The 20,785-nt window shown below is 44.4% G+C and overlaps 2 protein-coding genes across 2 annotated transcripts; both read right to left on the bottom strand.

The window, feature by feature from the left end:
• Nucleotides 1-3,677: 3,677 nt before the first annotated feature.
• mmp15a (matrix metallopeptidase 15a) lies at nt 3,678-20,422 on the bottom strand. The gene is made up of 10 exons (XM_035156383.2): nt 19,734-20,422; nt 17,232-17,380; nt 15,740-15,862; nt 15,332-15,654; nt 14,340-14,501; nt 11,104-11,531; nt 10,698-10,836; nt 9,153-9,303; nt 8,919-9,034; nt 3,678-4,466 (listed from the first exon to the last, which is right to left on the bottom strand). The coding sequence occupies exons 1-10, from the start codon at nt 19,863-19,865 to the stop codon at nt 4,000-4,002; spliced, it is 2,190 nt and encodes a 729-aa protein (XP_035012274.1). The 5' UTR covers nt 19,866-20,422; the 3' UTR covers nt 3,678-3,999.
• On the bottom strand, nt 4,721-8,906 carry LOC118109336 (tripartite motif-containing protein 16-like). Its single transcript, XM_035156384.2, has one exon. The coding sequence runs from the start codon at nt 7,661-7,663 to the stop codon at nt 5,990-5,992; it is 1,674 nt and encodes a 557-aa protein (XP_035012275.2). The 5' UTR covers nt 7,664-8,906; the 3' UTR covers nt 4,721-5,989.
• Nucleotides 20,423-20,785: the final 363 nt, after the last annotated feature.

The following is a 20,785-nucleotide window of genomic DNA, read 5'->3' on the forward strand; positions in this document are numbered from 1 at the left end:
GAGAAAGAAAAGAGGAGGAGGAAGATAAATGTTCGTGGAGATAACAGAGGGAAGGAGAGAAGTGTTGGCATGATGCTGGAAAGTGATTAGTGATTATCCAGATCTGCCCTCGCCAACTAAGCAGCAGGTAAACAGGAAATGACACATTTTCATCTAATGGGTTCTAATATGATGATGATAATAAAATATGCTGCAGTGGAGCTCCAGATAAACAACCTGAGCAGCAGTTATGGTAAACTGCTCATGTCAGGTAACAGTCAGGAAGGTAGAGCCCTGGAGAGGTGGAGAAACATTCACTGGGTCAGACGTCCTGTTGTTGTGCTGCAGAGTGGGAACCATACGAGAACGTGTGCTGCACCTGAGGCAGGAGGCTGTCGGCAGATCCCATTATCAGCTCAGCAGGGGATAAGCTGGGAGAACAGGTCCATGACACAGACCCTTGGCTGGAAGAGGCAGCTCCACACTGGCCTCAATCCTAAATGAACAGCTGGATCACCTGGAGGACAGGGCAGGTTGGGGCAACGACTCCGGAGAGAGGAAGAGAGCGAAGAGGAGGGAAACTGTTTTCTCCACTTTCAGGGAAGTTCAGAGTTGTTCACACACTATTTATCATTTTTTATTAAATGAGGTGAAAGAGAAAGCGGGCGACGAGGTAAAGCTGCAGTGGATGATCTGTGACAGAAGCTAATCCTGATTACCTCTGACGTGAAGACGTGCAGGGAGGTGCCGTCACTCTCTCACAACAGACAGAGGCAGTGACACACAGACCTCATGTGCAAACACAGACACACAAATACATTACATCCGTACGGTGGGATTCAGACCCACAACTTAGCATCATTCCTCAAAGTGTCATGGAAATCCATCTAGTAGTTTGTGTGTAGTAATGCCGGCTAAAACGTAACTTCCTTGGTGGAGGTGAATATAATAATATAAGACTGACAGAGCATTTTTACTTATACCATACTATATTAAATATACATATATATAACGTACAACGTAGGTTTAGTTGCACTTACATGTAGCACTTGTAGTTTGGCCTTTTACTTGATTCTTGTTGTTCTGGGTTCTACCCTCATGGTTGAATGCACTTATAAGTCGCCTTGGATAAAAGAATGAAATGTAATGTGTATATATATATTTGTTGTATTGCTATTGTTACGTAACAAATTTCTTCCACCACCGCCTCAAAAACACAAGTATGAAAGTATTAAGCAGCATTAAAATAACCTTTAAAAAGAAATGTAGTGACACATAAAATGGAAACACTTAATTCAGTGCTGCAGTAAACGTCCATACTTACTTTACAGCATTCCATCTGTGTATAACCACACAATCAAACATTTTTATTGCTATTTTCTGCTTTTCTTTATGAGATTATCGTTGTGTTTGTGTTGTCGTCAGCATAATTTTATGAACAATGATTCCCTCTTGTGGCCAAAAGTACAATCGACTTCTTGAACTTGACATTTGCGCAGCAGGATTAAACGTAATTACAAGAACCTGAAGCCATAAACAAGAACACAAAAAAAGCCATAAACTGCACACAACTGCAGCATTGTGTTGCATTTACCTGTGAGTTTTATTGTGAAATCATTTAATGGACTCTACTCAGGAGTGCACAGGCCTAACAGAACATGCCCCGCATGCATCAACATGGTAGTAATAATCTACAAAATGTACAAAACTACAAATTATAAGCAAAGTTAAAAAAAGAAAGAAGAAGAAACACACTTTTAAAATGGTCCCTCATGCTATTTATAGTTAAAAACAATGCCCCCCAATGTTCACAGACATAAGGCCGATTCATGGTTCTGCATCAAAGCTACGCCGGAGCCGAGATTCAACACAGAAGCATGAATCGGGCTTTAAGGCACAAAACGACACATGTGAAACAAAATACAAGCACAATGTAAAGGCACAGATATAAAGAAAAGGGTTAATGATCGTAGCATGTGAATAGTGGCTTTACACAGACAAAGGGTAAAGAGAGACAGACAGAGACAGCGAGAGGCCCAATGGAGAAAATACATGTTCATACAGGATCACATCACGTCCTGCAGATGTTTGTGTGCACGGATCATCTTTTAAATGCTCGAGCGGACTCTTACACAAGAGTGGAGAAAGAAAATTCATACGTTTTAGGAGCACAGAAGCAGAAATTAAAGAAAAAAGGACAGATTCAAAAACAAAAGCAAACAAGAGCGAGGGAGGGAGGGAGGGAGGGAGGGAGAGAGGGAGGGAGGGAGGGAGGTCGCAGAGGAAGTCATCTCTCGCTCATGACAACAAGGAGAGCAAAAACAAGACGAGTTGAAAGAAAGAGTGGACTTCATGGCCCAATGTAGGTCAGGAGACGCAACGCCAGCGCTGCCCCTCCCCGACATCCTTCCAACCTCCCTCCTTCCCTCAGAAATAAAAAGCTGGTTCCCCCCCCCCCCCTCTCTGCTCCTTAACTCTCTTTCTTTCCCTCCCCACCACCGTCTTTTTAATACCTCCTCCCTTTTGCATTTTTCCCTCCACTCCCCTCTCCCCTCTCTCCCGTGCCTGACATTACTAAATCAGCAACATGTGGCTTTAATGGAAACCAGACCCCTGATCCATTCTCCTCCAGCCTGCAGGCTGCACACTGAAATGAGCTTTGACTCCGTTCAGCTTTAGCACGAAAAGGAGAAGAGGAGATAGAGAGAGACAGATAATGTTGCTGTGTTTTCTACTCTTCACAGATCAGGGGGAGCTGAGATGGACAGATTTGATATAAACCACACTGTTTTTTTCGACTCTATACTTTTAAAAGTGATTTAATTGCCCTCCCCACCCCTCTTATATTTCATCCCAGCCTCAACACCAGTTGTAAATCAATACGTCTCCGCTGGGATCGTGTTTTTATTTTATATTGTGGCTGTGGTGGGAGGGGAGGGAGGCTGGAGCCCGTGTGTCTGTGAGCAAAAACTCTATGTGCCTTTGTCTAGGGAAGTGGTCGTTCTGTGTGTGTGTGTGTGTGTGTGTGTGTGTGTGTGTGTGTGTGTGTGTGTGTGTGTGTGTGTGTGTGTGTGTGTGTGTGTGTCTCTGTGTGCACATGTGGACATGCATGCACGCATGAGTGCAGTGAGGTGTTTTTTTTTTTATATAGATCATGTGATACTGGTGTGTGTGTGTGAGGGCAGACAAAATGGGCTCAGTGGGAGAAGGGCGGCCATGGACGCACACAGCTGTCAGACATTCCTGCACAGGTCGGAGGACAAGCTTCTCCTGCTAGTGTTTGTGTGTTTGTGTGTGTGTGTGTGTGTGTGTGTTTGATAAACTCAGTTTGCACGAACGAACACACACACACACACACACACACACACACACACACACGTCTGCAGTGAAGCAACCTCAACAAAACAAAAACAACAAAAAACAGAACGAAAAGTGCAATTCTCAGAAAGAAAATGTCAAACGTGTTGATTCAAATGTAATAAAAAGTTGTTCATATTAGTGAATGTGTTTGCTTTGTGTTTTAATAGCTGTAAGCACATGTTTGTGTGTTTGTACAGTGTGTGTGTGTGTGTGTGTGCTTCTGGTTAATGTATGTGCATTATCGACTTTTTCTGCATTTAAACTACAAATACAACATCTGTCCCTTCTTTGTATAATTAGTCTTGTGTCTTTTACAGCACACATTTGGTGATTTTTTAAAGTTCTGATGTAAACAGGGATGATTTTCTAAGAAATAGACGTCAGACATCTGAAAGGCACAAAGGGAGGCACAGGAATAAAACCTCAAGGCCACTAAAAAGAAATCTATACTGTAGGTCCACAGGCACCAACTCTACCACTTTAGGATTATTTCAAGTTCTCACAATGAATGGGATTCAAAAAGGTGACTCTTCCTCAGCTTTGTCAGACTTTAGTACTGCGTCAAAGCCTCTTTCAGTCGCACCGTGTGTAAAAATGTGATGCCAGCGACTGCGCCACACAAATGATCAACACCTGTTCCACCTCCTCCACTTCTGTGCGTCACACCCAGTCCTGCAGCGAGCGCTTGCAGTGCACCAAGGCCCTCGGCGGTTCTTTGTTCTGCAGAGTCCTGAGGATGGCGTAGACGAGGACGAGGATGAACAGGACGAGCACGAGAGGAACAGTCACCATGATCAGAGTCATGATCTTTGACTCGTTGTCGGCCATCGACACTACAACGTTCACGTCTTGGTCCTCCTCTCCGTCCGCGCTGTCGGGCTTTGCGCTGGGGTCTTCCTCTGCGTTCGTGTCTTGATCCGGCTCTTTGTGCTCGTCTTTGCCTCGGTCCGAAGGCTTCACCGGTTTGTCTTTGGCTTCCTGCTCAGTGTCCGTGTCGGGCGGAGGGTCGGGAGCGCCCGTGCAGCCCATGAAGTCCTTCAGGATGGAGCGAGGGAAGCCTTTGTCTGCTTCTGTCTTGTGGTTGTCAAACCTCCAGTAATTGCTGCCCTTGTAGAAATAGGTGAAAGCTGCGTGAGAGGGAGATAAAAGAGATTTCGGTCAGAAGACTTATGTAGAATGGAGCATTGAAAGAATGATGCCCCGACCTTGTCACTGCCCAGTAGAAATCATGGAGCTCAGGGAGTGGGGAGGCGAGGATGAGAGGCTACGGGTGGAGGCTTTTGAAATGTTGCAGGAATGACTGCAGTGGTAGAATCGACAGATAGTTTTAAGGTGAGTAGTGGAGCAGTACGAGCAGGCAAGAGAATTCACCACACAAATATGAGCGTCATCATAACAAAGTTTATTGGGGAAATACAGACTTTTTTGTTTGTCCTCGTTTGTACAAAATTTGCCGTCTTATGCGTCAGGATAAATGAAAAATAGATCAACTGGAATCAGTCTTTCCTAAAATGTTGATCTATACCTTCACTGACCTTTGAGAAAAGCTGAATTAGTCATTTCAGGCTAAAGGCAAAAAAACACAGGAAAGGTCGAAAGATTTCCAGTTGTTCAGTAACTGTTTGAACCCTCCACAAAAAAGCCTCGTTTATTTTACCATTTGTCTTGTCGATGTGAAACTAAGTTCACAGACTCAGGAATGTTTCTTCAGGGACCAGTTTATTCTCACTCTGTCCAACTTTTGCACATTTTGAACCAAAGTGACTTTTGCATGTCCAGAGCTGTTAAACAACAAGATTTACATAAAATGTGCAAATTCAAAACCAGGAGAAAGCTAAATATCAGCTAGAAGGGCAGATAGGGCACAAACCTCCACCAAGGCTGATTCATCACCATAGTGCAAATACATGTATTGAGATCAGATACAAACACACAAACATTTTCTGTGAACCGTTTACATTAAACACAGGCAAAATATTCATTCTATGATAGAGCAGAAAGGAATATCTGTTATCGTACTGTAACCGAATAAAGATGTAACCCCCTAAAAATACTTATTTAGTTCACAGAGTCCAAAACATTATCTGGATCCGCACAGAATTTCACAATTTGGAAAAACACCCAATTTTGCAATACTAGAGAAACACAAAATGTGCTTTTATGTGTTGACATCTTTCCAAATGACGAAGAGCAAAGAAAGAAGGTCAGGGTTGACTTGACACATAAATGATTTAAAACGGAATTTTAAAACAATAAAATGTCTGAATTGATGTGTCAGGCACTTGTGAGAGATGGACATTCAGTTTGCAAGTGACAAAAGTAACTTTTGACAAGTTCATATTTAAACCTGCGTATTTAAGAACTATAGAAAAAGCCCTATATACTGTAAATGCGATGTATTATTATTATTACTATTACTATTATTATTATTTAGAGCTGATTGTAAAATGATGTTAAATTCCGAGTTGTCCGCTTGAATAAATCTTTCCAATAATTACGGCGCCACATGAACAAACACGGATGCCGGATGTCAAAGTACTGCCTATAACATTTTGATTGACAGGTGCACAGCAGAAATGTCAACAAGCTGCGAGCACCAAAGAAGTTCAAGCAGAGCATTTACATCGGTGCTCTTTAAAATGCCTCCAGTCTATTTGAGGCCAGAGAACTCAGCTGTGTCTCCATAATAAAGCCACAGTCCAGCGTGGAGAGGCTGAGTGAACGTGGTCTGGACTCTGTGGAGCAGAGTCATGGCGGCGGAGACGCTGTAGAAGGACAGAACGCCGGCGCCGTGGTCCAGGTACACTCCGACTCGGGAGCACTGCGGACCCGACACCGGAGTTTTGATATTGTTGTGGTAAAAGTTATAACTGTATCGGTCACAATCTAACGTCCAGGATTTGTCGTTGAGTCCAAATCCACAATCGCACGAGTTCCCTGCTCTGCTGATGTTCTTGTAGGCGACTGCGACATAAACTCCTCTTCCTCTCCACTCCACCTCCCAGTAGCAGCGTCCCGTCAGAGCCTCTCTGCTCAGGACCTGACACCAAATTGTGAATCGGTCCGGGTGCCAAGGGTAACACTGCTTTTTGTTCATAAACGTTGCTTTTCTGTTCCCCTCAGTTAATAAGAGACGTGTGTTTGCTGTGTTTGGATCCAGTGTGATTTCCTGTGAATACTTTAAGAAGTCAGCTCTGGTCTTGGGCTCTCGTTGTGACAGTGTAACAACAGCTGGAGTCGCCGTCGGTGAAGCGTTTGTCCGTGTCTCACTCAGAATGTCCTGAAGCTGATCTCCGACCTTTGACACGGCGGCCATCAGATTCTCAAAGTACCTCTGAGGCCGGGTGCTGATGCTGGATGAGTGTGTGGACTTTCTGAGCGGTGACAGGGAGGAGTAGTTCTGCAGGAACTGGTTGTGATCCTCTGTGTCTGAGAGCTGCTTCAGCTCAGCGTCTCTCCTCTTCAGCTCAGTGATCTCCTGCTCCAGTCGCTCCTGAAGCTCTCTGACTCGACTCACTTTAGTTTGCTGCTGGGATCTGATCTGCTGCTTCACATCAGAGCTTCTTTTCTCCACCAGACGAATCAGCTCAGTGAAGATCCTCTCACTGTCCTCCACTGCTTTATCAGCAGAGCCATTGACGGCCTCCTCCTCCTGCTGAAGCACCTTCACATCTTTCTCTCTGTCCTGGAGTCTCTGCTGGATCTTCTCCCTGCTCAGCTCCAGCTCCCTCTGCCTCTCGGTCCTTTCTGCTGCAGCTGACACTGTGTCGTGGCCTTTGTGTTCATCCACAGGGCAGAGGTAACAGATGCACTGCTGATCGGTGCGGCAGAACATCTTCATCACCTCACCGTGACGGGAGCAGATGTTCTCCTGGAGCTTCTCCGAGGGCTCCACCAGCTTGTGCTTCTCAAACGGAGCTGCTTCGTAATGAGGCTGCAGGTGTTTTTCACAATAAGAGACGAGACAAACCAAACAGGACTTGAGAGCTTTTAGTTTTCTCCCAGTGCAGACGTCACAGGCCACATCTTCAGCTCCGGCGTAGCAGCAGCCGTCAGCAGGAGTGGCTTGGAGTCCGGACTTCCTCAGGTCCTGCACTAAATAGGCCAACATAGTGTTTTTCACCAGGACAGGCCTCGGTGTGAAGGACTGTCTACACTGAGGACAGCTGTAGGTTCCCTTCTTGTCCTCATTGGTCCAGTGGGTATTGATACAGCCCATGCAGTAGCTGTGTCCACAGGGAATAGTCACGGGAACCTTCAGCAGGTCCAGACAGATCGAACAGCAGAATTGTTTTCCGTCCAGTTGATTTTCTTGCTGCGCCATTTCACCCCGTGACAGTGAGTGTCAAAGAGTTTCACTCGGAGCAGAAACAAAGCCTGCGCTCAGGAGGAAAACAAATCGCTGCTCCTTCTGCTCTCGTTCACTTACTTGAGTGACTCATTTCCCGTATTTCACACCATGCTGTTTGAGCCTGTCCTTATACTTACAGATCTGTGCAGAGGAGGAGTCGGAGAAATATCTGGACAGGGTGGAGCTTGTTGTGTTTGAGAGCAGGAACAAGAGAGAGGGTTTTTCCGGCTTTACTGCATTTCACAAAGGTGAGTTGTTTGTGAGAGGAGGAGGGTTTTTAAAATCTGTGTGTTGTCACATGTTTAACTAAATGGTTGCACTGGGAGCCGTCACATTCATCTCACGACAACACACGTTGTGATATTACTTTCACACAGTGCCAGCCATTTGGGGTTGGTTTGTCTTGCCCAAGGACACCTCGACACTCCCATTGGAGGAGCTAGGGATCGAACCATCGACCTTTAGTGGACGCCCAGCTCTACCTCCTGAGCCACAGCCGCCCCACTAGTACACTCAGTACAACTCCTGAAGTTTATGTTTAGTTTATAAGTTCTGTCGTCTTTGATTATAAAACCGATTCCTGAGGCCCAGTGACGAGCTGAGACCAGAATAACCACAAGAACAAGCAGCAACTTGCAGCTTGACATCAGTTAAGAGAGATTAAAATATAAGTTATAATCACACTGTTCAACAGATATTATTCACATCGGCTGTAAACACAACACGGGAATGTTGAGAGTAAATAAATGACTAAATTCTAAATAGATTTCTGGGTGTAAATATTACTGTGTGGTGAAAAAAACGGACTTGGAGCAACATTAGAACAGTTTGGCTGGAGATAAGATCTGAATGTTACTGAGCGAGTGCTTTCAGAGCAGCTTTGCCACAAATCTAATTTCCAAAAAGGAAGGACGTTGCCAACCCTCAAACCAGAGCCCCCATTCCTCCCTTCTCCCTCTCTCTCTCTCTCTCTCTCTCATCCTCTCACCCTTCTCTCTGCTCCGCTTGCTCCAGCCTAACCAAGCTTTTCCCTCTCTGTCTTTAACACACCCCATATCACCACTCTAACCTTTCCTTCCTTCCCTCCCTCCACCTCTGCTCACTCTCGCTGTTCTCCTGCGGTCAACACTGTGTGCACAGCTTTCGGTGTTTGTTGTCTCTCCAACGGGGAGCTTATCTGACGTTCCCTTTCCTCGAATAAAAACTGGATTTAAAAGTCATTATTTACCACTGTCGTCACTGAGAAAGGCTCCTTTGGGTGAGGGAGGAATCCGGCCCCATCTGCTGATTGGCTTGGGGAAGTCACGGTCTGTGGTCCGGGTCTCCTCGCTGTATCGCCAGTATCTGCACACAGACGGACAAAGAAGTATATAGATCTATAGAGTTTAACGACAACTGGGACAATATCTATTTCCATGCTTGCTGCCCCTGTTGCATACTTTTGCATGTGTCAGTTATATACCTGTCTCCTGAGAAGAAGTACGTGAATCCGTTGGGCTCCCACCAGATTGCTGTGTCGATATTGTGTGTAGGAACTCCTTGTCCGTACTCGTGTATGGGCTGCGGGTATCCTGGCAGCACATCAGCCTCCCTGAACACCCAGTATCTGTCATCTGCAGGGACAAAAAAGGACCAATGTTTCTCTAGAGAGATGGTGACACACATAGTACAACATTCCTGCACAGGTACCAGGCTTAGACTAAGAGAATGGAAATACAAGAAAAAAGCTAATGAAGAGAGAAACAGAAACAAAGCAGGGCCAAAACCCGTTGGCACATGGAGAAAAAGCAATGGCTTGAACATATGGCATATGTCATGGGGTTTACCCACTCCAGAGGAAAAGTGGAAAGGACAGGCAAGGTAGAAAATGTAGGCATAACACTGATTTTCCAAGATTTACTTTTGTGGGAGCCAGTTTCTCCCCGAACCCTAACCTTTGGACACACATTCAGCCACTTTCCACCTCCACTGCCAGGGTGCGACAGCACCGCAACACACTGCACTCAACAATAAAGGCTAAGCCTGCACACAGTGGCTTTCACTAGTCATTGCACACTGACATTGAAATACTGTTCAAATATTATCAACTGATGTTTCGTCTGCTGCAGTACTTAAGTAATTTCTGCAGGTTTCCATGCATATTTTATCCAAGACTCTTTGGATTAGATGCAAAAAATGAGTTAAGATCCCGCAGCTCTTCATGCTGAATGAATTCATGATCGATAGCACAGAGAAATCCTGAAAATGCACGACAAAGCCCAACATGGCCTCATTGTTAAAGTGAAAGCAGCTGCTCACATCTGGAGCAGAGAAGGCTGATGCAATCCTCCACCTCTCTGATGAGGCCCTTTGGGGCTCAGCTGGACTGGGAGCGTACTGGGCCAGTAACAGCTGCCGCACTGATCTCAAGAACTCAGTAACACACACACACACAAACACAAGAATACACTCAGTGTGACAGTCACACACACACAAAAGGGGCTAGGGCATTATGTCAATGCGTGTCCACACCAAGATAGAAGTACACGGTTGTTTTGTGTGTGTGTGTATCTGAAGGAGTGTGTGTGTGTGTGTGTCCGTGTGTGTGTGTGTGTGTGTGTGTGTGTGTGTGTGTGTGTGTGTGTGTGTGTGTGTGTGTGTGTGTGTGTGTGTGTGTGTATGAGGGAGAGAGAGAGTGCATGCCAGCTACACAGAGTTATAGCTGTGTTGAATTATTACCATCACCTCATGAATCACACTGAGGTGGGAGGGGGACAAAACTGCAGATTTTGCACAGGTTCAGTCTGAACAAATCAAATCAAAGCAGAGATTTGTGTCCCTCTCACCATTTTGTGTTTGTGGAGCTCACACGTTAACAGCTCATTGCTGGAGCTCAACTCTGCAGCTGTGGATCTGACCTTTTGTTGTGCCCTTAAGCACTAAACCATTAAAATGCTCAGCATAGTTTTCCAAGAGGGTCTTGATGTAATAAACCAGCATGGTTTGTCAATAAACTGCTTTGACGAACCTTTAAAGAAGACAAATTTGCCATCGTGGCGTTCATAGGCAGCGTCGATGTCACTGGGAAGGCCGACCCAGAAGACCGATATGGGCATGGGGTAGTTATCCAAGACCCGGTTCCTCCGCACCCGCCAGAACCAACGACCCTGCACGAGTAAGGAAATTAAATAATAATGTGTGTGTTTCATCTTTCATTAAAAATATTCCCCTTACAAAACTTTATCCTGTTGTGAGTCTGAGCTGCGTCCTGTTGGTTCATAGAGTTGGAAATGTGCTTTCCTGTGTAGGTCAGAGGTCGTGAAAACACCAGGCGGCAGTGACACGCTCCTTGATCCACACCATGTGGATGGAGCTTATAAATGTCGAACCCAACACAAGGACCTGGTTTAAACACAACTTCTGCAGATTCTCACCTTGAAAACAAACATCTCCCCTCTCAGCATGGTCACCGTGTCGAAGTCTCCATCACAGATGTCGGGGGCCTGGTTGTCAGGCTGCTTGGGAGGCCGAGGAGGAGCAGGGGGCCGAGGAGGAGGAGCGGGCGGAAGGGGAGGTTCATCTTTTCTTACCGGCGGGGTGACAGGTTCTGGTTCACGCCTTGAGACAGTAGAGGTGGAGGTTGGGAGGACGGGAGTTGATGTTGGGATCGGGGTCGGCTCCGGACGGGCCGGGGGATCCTGGCTGCCGTCGGTCGGGATGGGTGGTTCAGGTGTGGGGTCGGTGGGGGGAGCGGGAGTGGGGGCATCTTCAGGAGGGGAAGGGGAGGTCGGGGAGTCGACTTTGGGTCCGTTGTCGGGGGTTTGAGGAGAAGTGGGCGGGGCACCAGTGGAGAGAGGAGGACCTAAGAAAGAAATGAAGTTTCAAAATGAAAAAAGGGAAAGATCGACTTTCACAGTTCATAATTAAATGGGTTAAACAACTTCCAGCGGAAATGAAATATGAAATAAATCCCTCCAGCCTGTCTGTGTGGAATTTGTTTCAAACTCTCCTCCCTTCTCCTCACAGTGTCCTCTCTATCTCCCTCTCACACAAAGACAAAGTCATTTTCCATTTTGTGCAGCGGCTAAAAGCTCCGACTGTGACTGGGCTGCAGCTCTTTGGAAAACTGAGCCCTGCCGGTTGCTACGAGAGGAAAACACACAGATACATTAAGTTATGTAACAGCCACAGACAGCTGATGGGCTCAAAGATGCACCGGGGATACTCCGGGCCAAAAACATTTCTAGGAATATATCCAGGCTGCTATTGGCCAGTAACTCAGCCAATAATATGTGGAATTCAAATTCAGTATCTCTGGTACAATCCAATAACATTTTGGAGCCACAAAAATGATCTATTCTTTCCTGATTTTTTGGTAACTTGCTCAAGTCTGTTTTACTTTACTTCTACACATAATGGACTCTTCCTTAGTTTGGGGTATGGACGTGGATTTGAGAGACTATGTCCCCACAGAATCACAGGAATAACGGACAGTTTTACGAGCAGCTGAGGGTGGAAGTGTGTCTGGTATTAACATCCATCACAAGTGGACAGCTCTATACACATGTGTGAAAGCAACCAGGACGGGTTTGAGACCCCATTTGGAGGTGGTCCAAGACGCACGTGGCCCCGATTCTCTGAGCTTTGTTTGTGCAAATCCCTGGGCCACATCCGCCCCTCACCTGATGTCTTTAGACCTCCTACAGTTTGAACCCAAAGTATTTTGACACTTCTCCGTGCTCATGCCTTGGTCTATTTGTGGCCACCGTCACAGCTTTAGCTCGGACCGGCACTTGTTGACATACATGACTCAGGCACACAGATAAACAGTATGAGTCATGACACACACACACAGAGACAACGCTGTCAGATGAAAAGCTGTTGTCCAGTGGCAGTGACAGTTCTGTTGATGCTCCAAAGGGTTTTTCTCTGTGGCCATTTGGGAGCAATGGAAGCAAATGAAAACTCAACACTGTCTATCTTGTTACGAAGCTGATATAAAGAACATGGAGTCTGTGTCTTTGGCCAACTGGTGAATTGAAGTCCTCTCAGGTCTGTGTTGCCTCCACCGACTCCACGGGGATATATTTGGCTCTTTGGCTGCAGATTTACAGTATCACCGTGTCTGACCCCATTCACATAACACATAGTCCCTGATGGAACCTGATCCATTGTTGATATAAAAATTGATTAGTGCAGCTTTAAAGAACAGCAATAAATGCAAACAAAATATATATATATACTATCTTATTTCACAAGTTAACTGGCTCTTTTACAGCAGGTAACAAAGCAAAATGCTCCAGAGCTGGACATGAATTGATCCCATGTCCCTCCTCTAATTTATGGACGGGAACATATGAGGAGCTGAGGAGGAAAAACTAACCTGGGAGGCAGAAAACTACAAGGCTGCTGCCGCTTTCATGAAGAAACCTCCACAAAGGAGAAATGTTTACGCTGCGTCAGTGTCTATTTAGAGTCTTCAGATCCTTTTTCTATTTTAATCAGAGCTTCCCTCATTCACAGTCATTTATTCAAGATCTGCTTAATAAAGGGAAACTACTGTATAATTTCAGTCCAAAACATTTACCTTAGAGAATTTACAGCAGAATACCGACCAGATTTTTCGCCAAAAACCTTCCTCTGGTGCAGACCTGGAGTTCAGGCACATCAAGACGCCAGAGTTTGTGTGGGTGTGGAAAGAGTTTTGAGTTTGCCAAAGTAAACCTTTGACAACATTCCCAAAATGAATCAGATTTTGGATCTGTTATGCGACACCACAGATGTGACCACGACGAAACAACGAACAGAAACAAATGTGGGTAAAAAAAAGGGGGAAAAACGTTCAACCTCGCTAGAAAATCCCTGTTTTTCTGTAGAAGACGAAGAATCACTCGGTATAAACAATGTCTGGGATGAATTCAGATGTGTAGCCTGTAATTACAGCTCTAATAAGAGGGGCCACTGCAGAAGCACACCCACGTGTACAAACAATACATTTTAATTTACATATGAGCTCTTTCTCTATCCAATACACACACACATACAAAGATGTTATCTGCCAATTAACAATGCCATCCATTCATACCGGGAATGCATGATACCATCATAACGGCATGCATGACATGCTGTTTCAAGAGAAATCCGCTGGTGTTGTGTGTCTCAAAGGAATCTAGTCTTCCTCTGATAAAGGTCCAGATGTTGTACGAGTGGGATATAACCTCGAATTACAGCCGACACTGTGTAGGTCAGCCTCAGAGTCGCAGCCCTCTCAGTGTAGCAGCATCGAGAACATGGAGGGACCTGGAGACTTCTGTTTTCCCTTCTGTCCCCTGTGAACTGTCCTCAGGCAGCGTGAGATCATTTCTGCACTTAAATATGAATCATTTAAAGCAGAAATCTCCTAACATCTGCGTGGGAGCGTAATTTCCCAGCACCATTGGATATGACTGATGTGTTAGTATTTAATTGGCATTAAAGCGTTTTCACATGATATTTTTTGTGTACACAGGCCAATCTGACATCTCATTGCAGTCTGCAGAGGACGTGACAAGTCTCAGTGCAACACTATTTAAGTACCTCAGTGGTTACTTAGCCCAAGAGTCGCTTTAAATAACTGTGATTGCTGAAGCCCCACAGAAACAGGTGTATCCGAACAGCGTGGGCCTCTCACCGTATATGTGCTGTATTCCTCGGACGTCGTCCTCGTGCAGCGTGAAGTTGTCCGTGTGAATGTACTGGTAAAAAGGAGCCATGATGGCACTGGGGTTATCTGAGTGCTCCAGGCCCAGAGCATGACCGAGCTCATGGACCGCAACCAGGAAGAGGTCAATACCTGCAACACAGACACAGACACAGACACAGCATGTAAGAAAAATTCATTTACAACAAATATCATACGATAATTGATCCTTGATAGATTAAATAGTGCCAACATAAAGTTGCATTCAAATAAGTAAAACCCAAAACCAACTCTGAGGTGAGATTTCTACCTCGGGCATGGAGGATATGTTTTCGTCTGCAGTTGTTTGTTTGTCTCTTAGTTTGCAGGATTACTCAAAAACTACTGGAGGATGTGATTTGGGTCATGAAAGAGCTAATTACATTTTTGTGCAGATCAGAGGGCAGATGGATGAGCTGCTTCTACTTCCTTTATCATTATGAGATTGTGCCACATTATCGTCTGTTACACAGAGGACAGTTCATGGATCTTAACAGAAAGAATCGGACATGGTTCGGGGACTGATATTTACGAGTGTGCGCGATTTGGTGCAGATCCAAATTAAATCTGGATATAGGGAAATTAAATGTTGTTCCAAAAGGGGACTGTTGGGCCTAGAAGGAAATGTGAGCTCTACTAAGTTCTATTCTATTTTTCTATGTGATCTCTGTGATCTGGTACAACTTTTCTGAAACACACAATATGAAGTTTTCCCACTATTTTGCAAATGATGATGATTGACAGTACAAAGATGGTGTTTACATTTCCCAGACTGAAGAAAACACATAAATTAAATTAAGGTAATAAATTACTCTAACAAGCTTCAGAAGTTAACATTTTAATAGTTTAGCATCAATCCCTCACATTGTGGACATTGACAATTTGTCCCAGAAACGGGTTCAAGTTCAGTTCCCACGAGAATAACGATAAATCAACCCACTAACCATCTGGATTGTGGTTTTCAAGTGTCCAGGGCTCGTCTGCATCAAAATGTATGTCCCCACCAATTCCTGGTCCGGGGTAGTAGGCGTGTGCCAGTGAACCCCCCTCGCCGTCAAATAGGGACATATCACCATGGAAACCAGAGGCGAACAACAGCAGGATGTCGGCGAGCTGCGTCCGGCTGCCGTTGATCCTGATGTCGTTTTCCATCGGCAGCTCCTCAAAGGTGAGCGGGGTGACATGTCTCCACACGGCCAAGGCCTTAGTGAGAGCTTCATTCGTCAGGTCCTCTCCCAGCGAGGGGGGGATGAGCTGGTTCACTATACTGGAGCCAGAAGAGAAGGTGGGTTACGTTAAGTTTACTATGTTAAACTAGTTGTTGTATTGTTTTAAATCTCAGTGCTATGAACCTGTAAGTGATGTGGTCTTTGTCCCACTGCTGCCCGGTGAGTGTGTAGCGCTTCTTCCTCGCACCGTCAACCGTCTGCTCTGGGTTTCTGTCGGGGAGGCCGCAACGTGGTCTGCGCATGGCTCTACACAAACACACGCACACAAAACACACACAATAAACACACAATAAACTGTTAGGTGCAAAAAGAATAAAGACGTTTACATTTCGTGGACTAGAAGAATACAATTAAGTCAAGTATCTGTACAGTAATGTGATGCTACAACTAGTAGCCAGTTAGCTTAGCTTATGCTACGTTCCATTACACCTCTGAGCTCGGCCCTCGGAATGACGTCACACCTGAATAACCCGAGTTGATAGAGTTCCAGTTGCACAAGAACAATGTTTACGTCAGCCACTTAGCCACTGTTAGCAAAACCAGTTCATAATAACGGATTACGCAGCATTTCACGCATGCTAACTCTGTAGTAAAACATCCACAGACGTAGAAGTACTAATAAACAGTCAAATCTACAGCTTTCACTAGTGTTGATATACAGAGGGGCCATCTTGAATTCTGAAGATGGGGGTGTGAGGTTCCTCCGATCTTCCGAGTCGAAATTTCGAATTGACGGGGCGTTCCAGTTGCAACTTCCGACTCGGGGGGTTCAGAATTTCAGAGTCCCGAGGTTTAATGGAACACGGCGTTAGTATAAAGACTGGAAACTGTGGGAAACATCTGTCCAAAGGTAAGAAGACCTCACAATGTGTTGTTTAAGTTTTTTTAGTGTAACATCTATGTACAGAGCTATAGGCTAACAGTTTCTCTCTGAAGCCAGTCTTTATGCTAAGCTAAGCTAACCAGCAGCTAGCCTACCTGTAGCTTCATTTTTGCGGTATCAATACTCTCATCTACCTACTGACAGAAAAACCTCAACACAACCTATTTTCTAAAATGACAAACTGCTGCTTTAAGACCTTGTAGTAGACCTTCAGCTTACAATATGAAAACAATGGCCGACTAAAGTGAATCAAGGTCAGTGGAATATGAGGATATGACATAAGAGCCTGAATAAACTCATTAGCGACGAGGTGATACAAGCAAAAACAAACTGAAGTACACTGTGAACCTTATCATCGTTAAGAAAAAAAGGGTTATTAAGAGCTGGCCTTGTTTCAGTCGTCAGTGGGAGTTTAAACAAATTAATCTGGTAATGTCATTGTGTGCAGGAGAACCAGTTCCCTGCAACAAATTGCTCCAGGATGTGTGGCTGCTCAGATGTGGTTTGTTGCTTTAACTTGTGGCCTCGTATTGTTCCATCTATACAATAAGATGCATGAAAATTAAAAAAAACTTTGAAACGAAAGCAAATGAATGATGAGTAAAATTCCTACATGCTTTTAAAACATCCCACAAAAACCCCGTTTGTGGTCGCCGGAGACAAAGCGTCGGTAATGTTGCATGTTTGTGAGACATGAAAACGACCACGGCTCCTCAACAATAAATAGCTTACGTGACAGTGACGGGGTCCATCTCGCCGGTCACCTCCAGCCCATAGAAGCGCTGCATGTCGCTGATGGCTTTGGACAGAATCTGAGCCGACTGCATGGTGGACATCTGTCCGCTGGCCTGAGACAGGTAGCCAAACTTACGAAGCCACGCCTGCGGAAGGAAAACACAAAAGTTGCTCAACACTTTGCCTGATACTCGTTGTAAACACGCCTGTTTGGAATGGGCTGTTCTCTTGGTCTGTGTTAGTGCTCCGGAGCTACTTCTTCTTAATCGTAGGAATAATAACAGTTCCTTAATATACCGTCACTTTTTGTTTGTTTGCGTGCTGGACGTTGTGTGCAGAGATTTTTTATAAACAGTCTATGGTGCAGAGGGAAGTTTGTGCTCATCCTTCCTGGTTTATCTGCAATTAAGATTTTATATTCAGTGTTTTTCAGAAAATGAAACTGAATTAGCTTTAGTATTGTTTGGCTCATAAGTTTAAATGATTGACTTCAATGGTGTTGTTGTTTTTTTCATACATTGCATGTCAGCTACCTCACGGCTCTGTTTAGCAATCGACAAAATCTTGAAATATTTCAATACTAGTTACTGCAGCAACAAAACAAACATGTGCTTTTACTTTTAACTTGCGCAAGAAGAAGTGTTTGTTTTTGCCACGACTGAGATCAGTATCCGAGAATCTCGGTGTCTGACACGGTAAATAACACCAATCTGAATATCAAAACGATCTGGCCTTGCAGATATTATCGGCCGCAGGTTGTAGTTTATCTGAGGACGTAGAAAAGGATTCACCTCCGTCTGCAGATTGAAGGCACCGCTACAGAGCGCTGGTTGTTTCTGTTTTTAATTTTGGATCAATATTGAACGTATCGTGTGTCGTAGTCTCACCAAATTCAGCACTGGAATTCCCTGGACCATTAACAATACACATGCCAAGTGTGAAACCAATGAGATGAGCGGTACTTGAGATATTCGTTCCACATACAGACATAGACTTTAGTGGAATCAGGAGGTAGATGAGCTGGTGACTGGCACTGTTCTGCTAATCTTGGAACAAGCCAGTGTCTAATGACATGAGAGAGCATCCGAGGAAGTGAAAGACAGGGGGAAAGTGGAGATACACAACAGATGGCTTCTATTAACATTACAACATTCCTCCTTCTTTATTCCTGCACCGAGCAGAGGGGGAGAGGAGAGCGAAACAGGAAAAAGACAACAATGAAACCGTGTGTCAACCCATTTAACACACAGCTGTGCATATGTGCACATCAGACACACCATCTAGTGACACATGCTGAATTTTCCCTCTTTCTCTGTTTTTCGCTGGAAGTGAAAATGAGTGTGTGGAGCCACGTAGCCGAGGGAAACAGGACGATGTCTCCCGAGGGGGAAACAATCTCTGTTAAGATTTATCCTCTAGGAAGCCTCAAGAGCAAGAGCTTTAAACACAACACCACAGGGCCTCTCATACTGAGGTTCAGGTACAGGCCGGGGGCTACACACACACACACACACACAAACACACAAAATGTACACACTGAGAAAGAAAATCCTCCTAGACAGTTTCTGCATAGCATGACAAGTCTCAACCAAGCACATTCACACGAGGGCCCAAAGAACATGAGACAAAGGAAGAAAAACTCTTTGTCTACCAGGGGTGTGCAAATCAAAATACTATATATACACATATAATATACAAAACTGCAAGAAGCAGCTTTCTGTGATTATGCAACAAAGATATGGAACAAACCCCGGCTACATATTAGAAACGCATCATCTGTAAAAACAAACTGTTCAAAACATATTTTTATGATCTTGCTTTTCATTATTCTAACCACGTATTTGCCTTCATTGAAACTTTCACCCTTTTTTTGAGCATTTAAATCCTTTAATGTGTTTTTCTGTCTAAATAAGTTTCAAGCTTCTGTTGTTCTGTTTCATATCAAACAACTATTATTACATTACCTCATCTCGGCACATTGAATTTTCTCAGGATATTACAGTTGTGTATAACGTTATAATGTCAATACTTATTTATTTTTGTCTACACAGCAGTTAAGGACAGGAAATGCAATACTTAAGATATCATTATAAGTGCTTATCATTACATTGTAGTATGTTATAAACAATTATTGATGTGTATATGCTGTTTACAAATACTATATTAGGAGTTTAAATCATTGTTAAATGGAATAAATTCAGGAATTTTCAAAAAAGTTTTTAACAAAAGCATAGATAGAGAAATAGATAAGAGATAGAGAGATAGAGAGTGATGGAGATAGAGATTGAGAGCAAAATAGAGATTATAGAGACAGACAGATATATAGCTGAATAGATTTTATAGCAATATTATTTGTTTTGTAAATTCTCAAACTTATTTTCAAATATAACAATTTAATAGTGTGACCATCTACCATGTACATCTGGTGTATACAGGTTGATGATAGTAGTAGTAGTATAAGTATATATATACTTTGCCTCAGAGACATTATCACTGTACCTCAGCACTGAAGCCTTCCTCCTCTGGCACATCTGTCTCTGTGTTGCACAGGCTCAGGGAGCAGAAAGACAATAACGTGATGATGATGAAGATGTGTGTCAGTGGTTGTTGTTGTTGTTGTTGAGACGCCATCCTCCTCTTTGATCTGCTGCCTGTGGTCCTCAGCTGGAGCTCAGAGTCCTGGACGATGTGCTGATCAAAGAGCTGAGGCTTTGATCCACTCTCTTCTCCTCACAAGTTCCCAACAAGTGAACTATCTGCTCATGTTTGGAGTTTGCACATCAGGAAAAAATATTCATCAGACTTGAATATTCCACACAAAGAAAAAAGGGGGTATGCACAAAGTCTCAGGAAGTCAGAGGGATACTAATCCATTCCCGGCTTGCAGGCAGACCGACCTGACCCGGGTTAACTGCCTCATGGCTCAGATAGCACATCTCTTCCATGCATTACAAACTCCAGCAAGCAGCAGGGGAGAGAAATCCTTTCTCCTCCCTCAGGCCCACAATGGCTGATCAGCAAAGTCAGAAGAAATCCCCCCGAGTCTCCTTCTGCCAAAAACCCCAGGGAAACTCCGAGCGCATGAAAAGTTCCTCAAAAGTTTCCCAATCACACTGTGAAGTCGTGCACAATAGAATCCAGACCTTCGTCAAGCAGCTTCGGGGCAGATAGAAGTTGTCTAATGATCTGGACCCTCCTCCCTCTTTGATAAAGCAGACCCGAGGAGGCCACGGTCAGGGCGCCACCTGCTGATCCTGTGGGGAAAGTACAGCTAGTGCAGGCCCACACAGTAAGACCAGCAGCAGCCTCAAAGGTCCATGCACGAAGCAGAACTCATCTGCAGGTGTTCAAGTTGCATCTTGGAAAATGTTGCCTGTTTTCAATTCATTTAATCATGCAACTCTGGAGTCAGATACCTGCAGAATGAATTAACAGGCAGACAGGATGTTAATAATGTTTTTCAATCATTCCATCAGCCTGAATCCACACTAATTCACCCATTACCTTCGAGGATGTCTCAAATTTAATTTAATTTAGATATATTATTACAT

Source organism: Hippoglossus stenolepis, chromosome 5 (assembly GCF_022539355.2).
Source record: "Hippoglossus stenolepis isolate QCI-W04-F060 chromosome 5, HSTE1.2, whole genome shotgun sequence".
Taxonomy (NCBI): Eukaryota; Metazoa; Chordata; class Actinopteri; order Pleuronectiformes; family Pleuronectidae; genus Hippoglossus; species Hippoglossus stenolepis.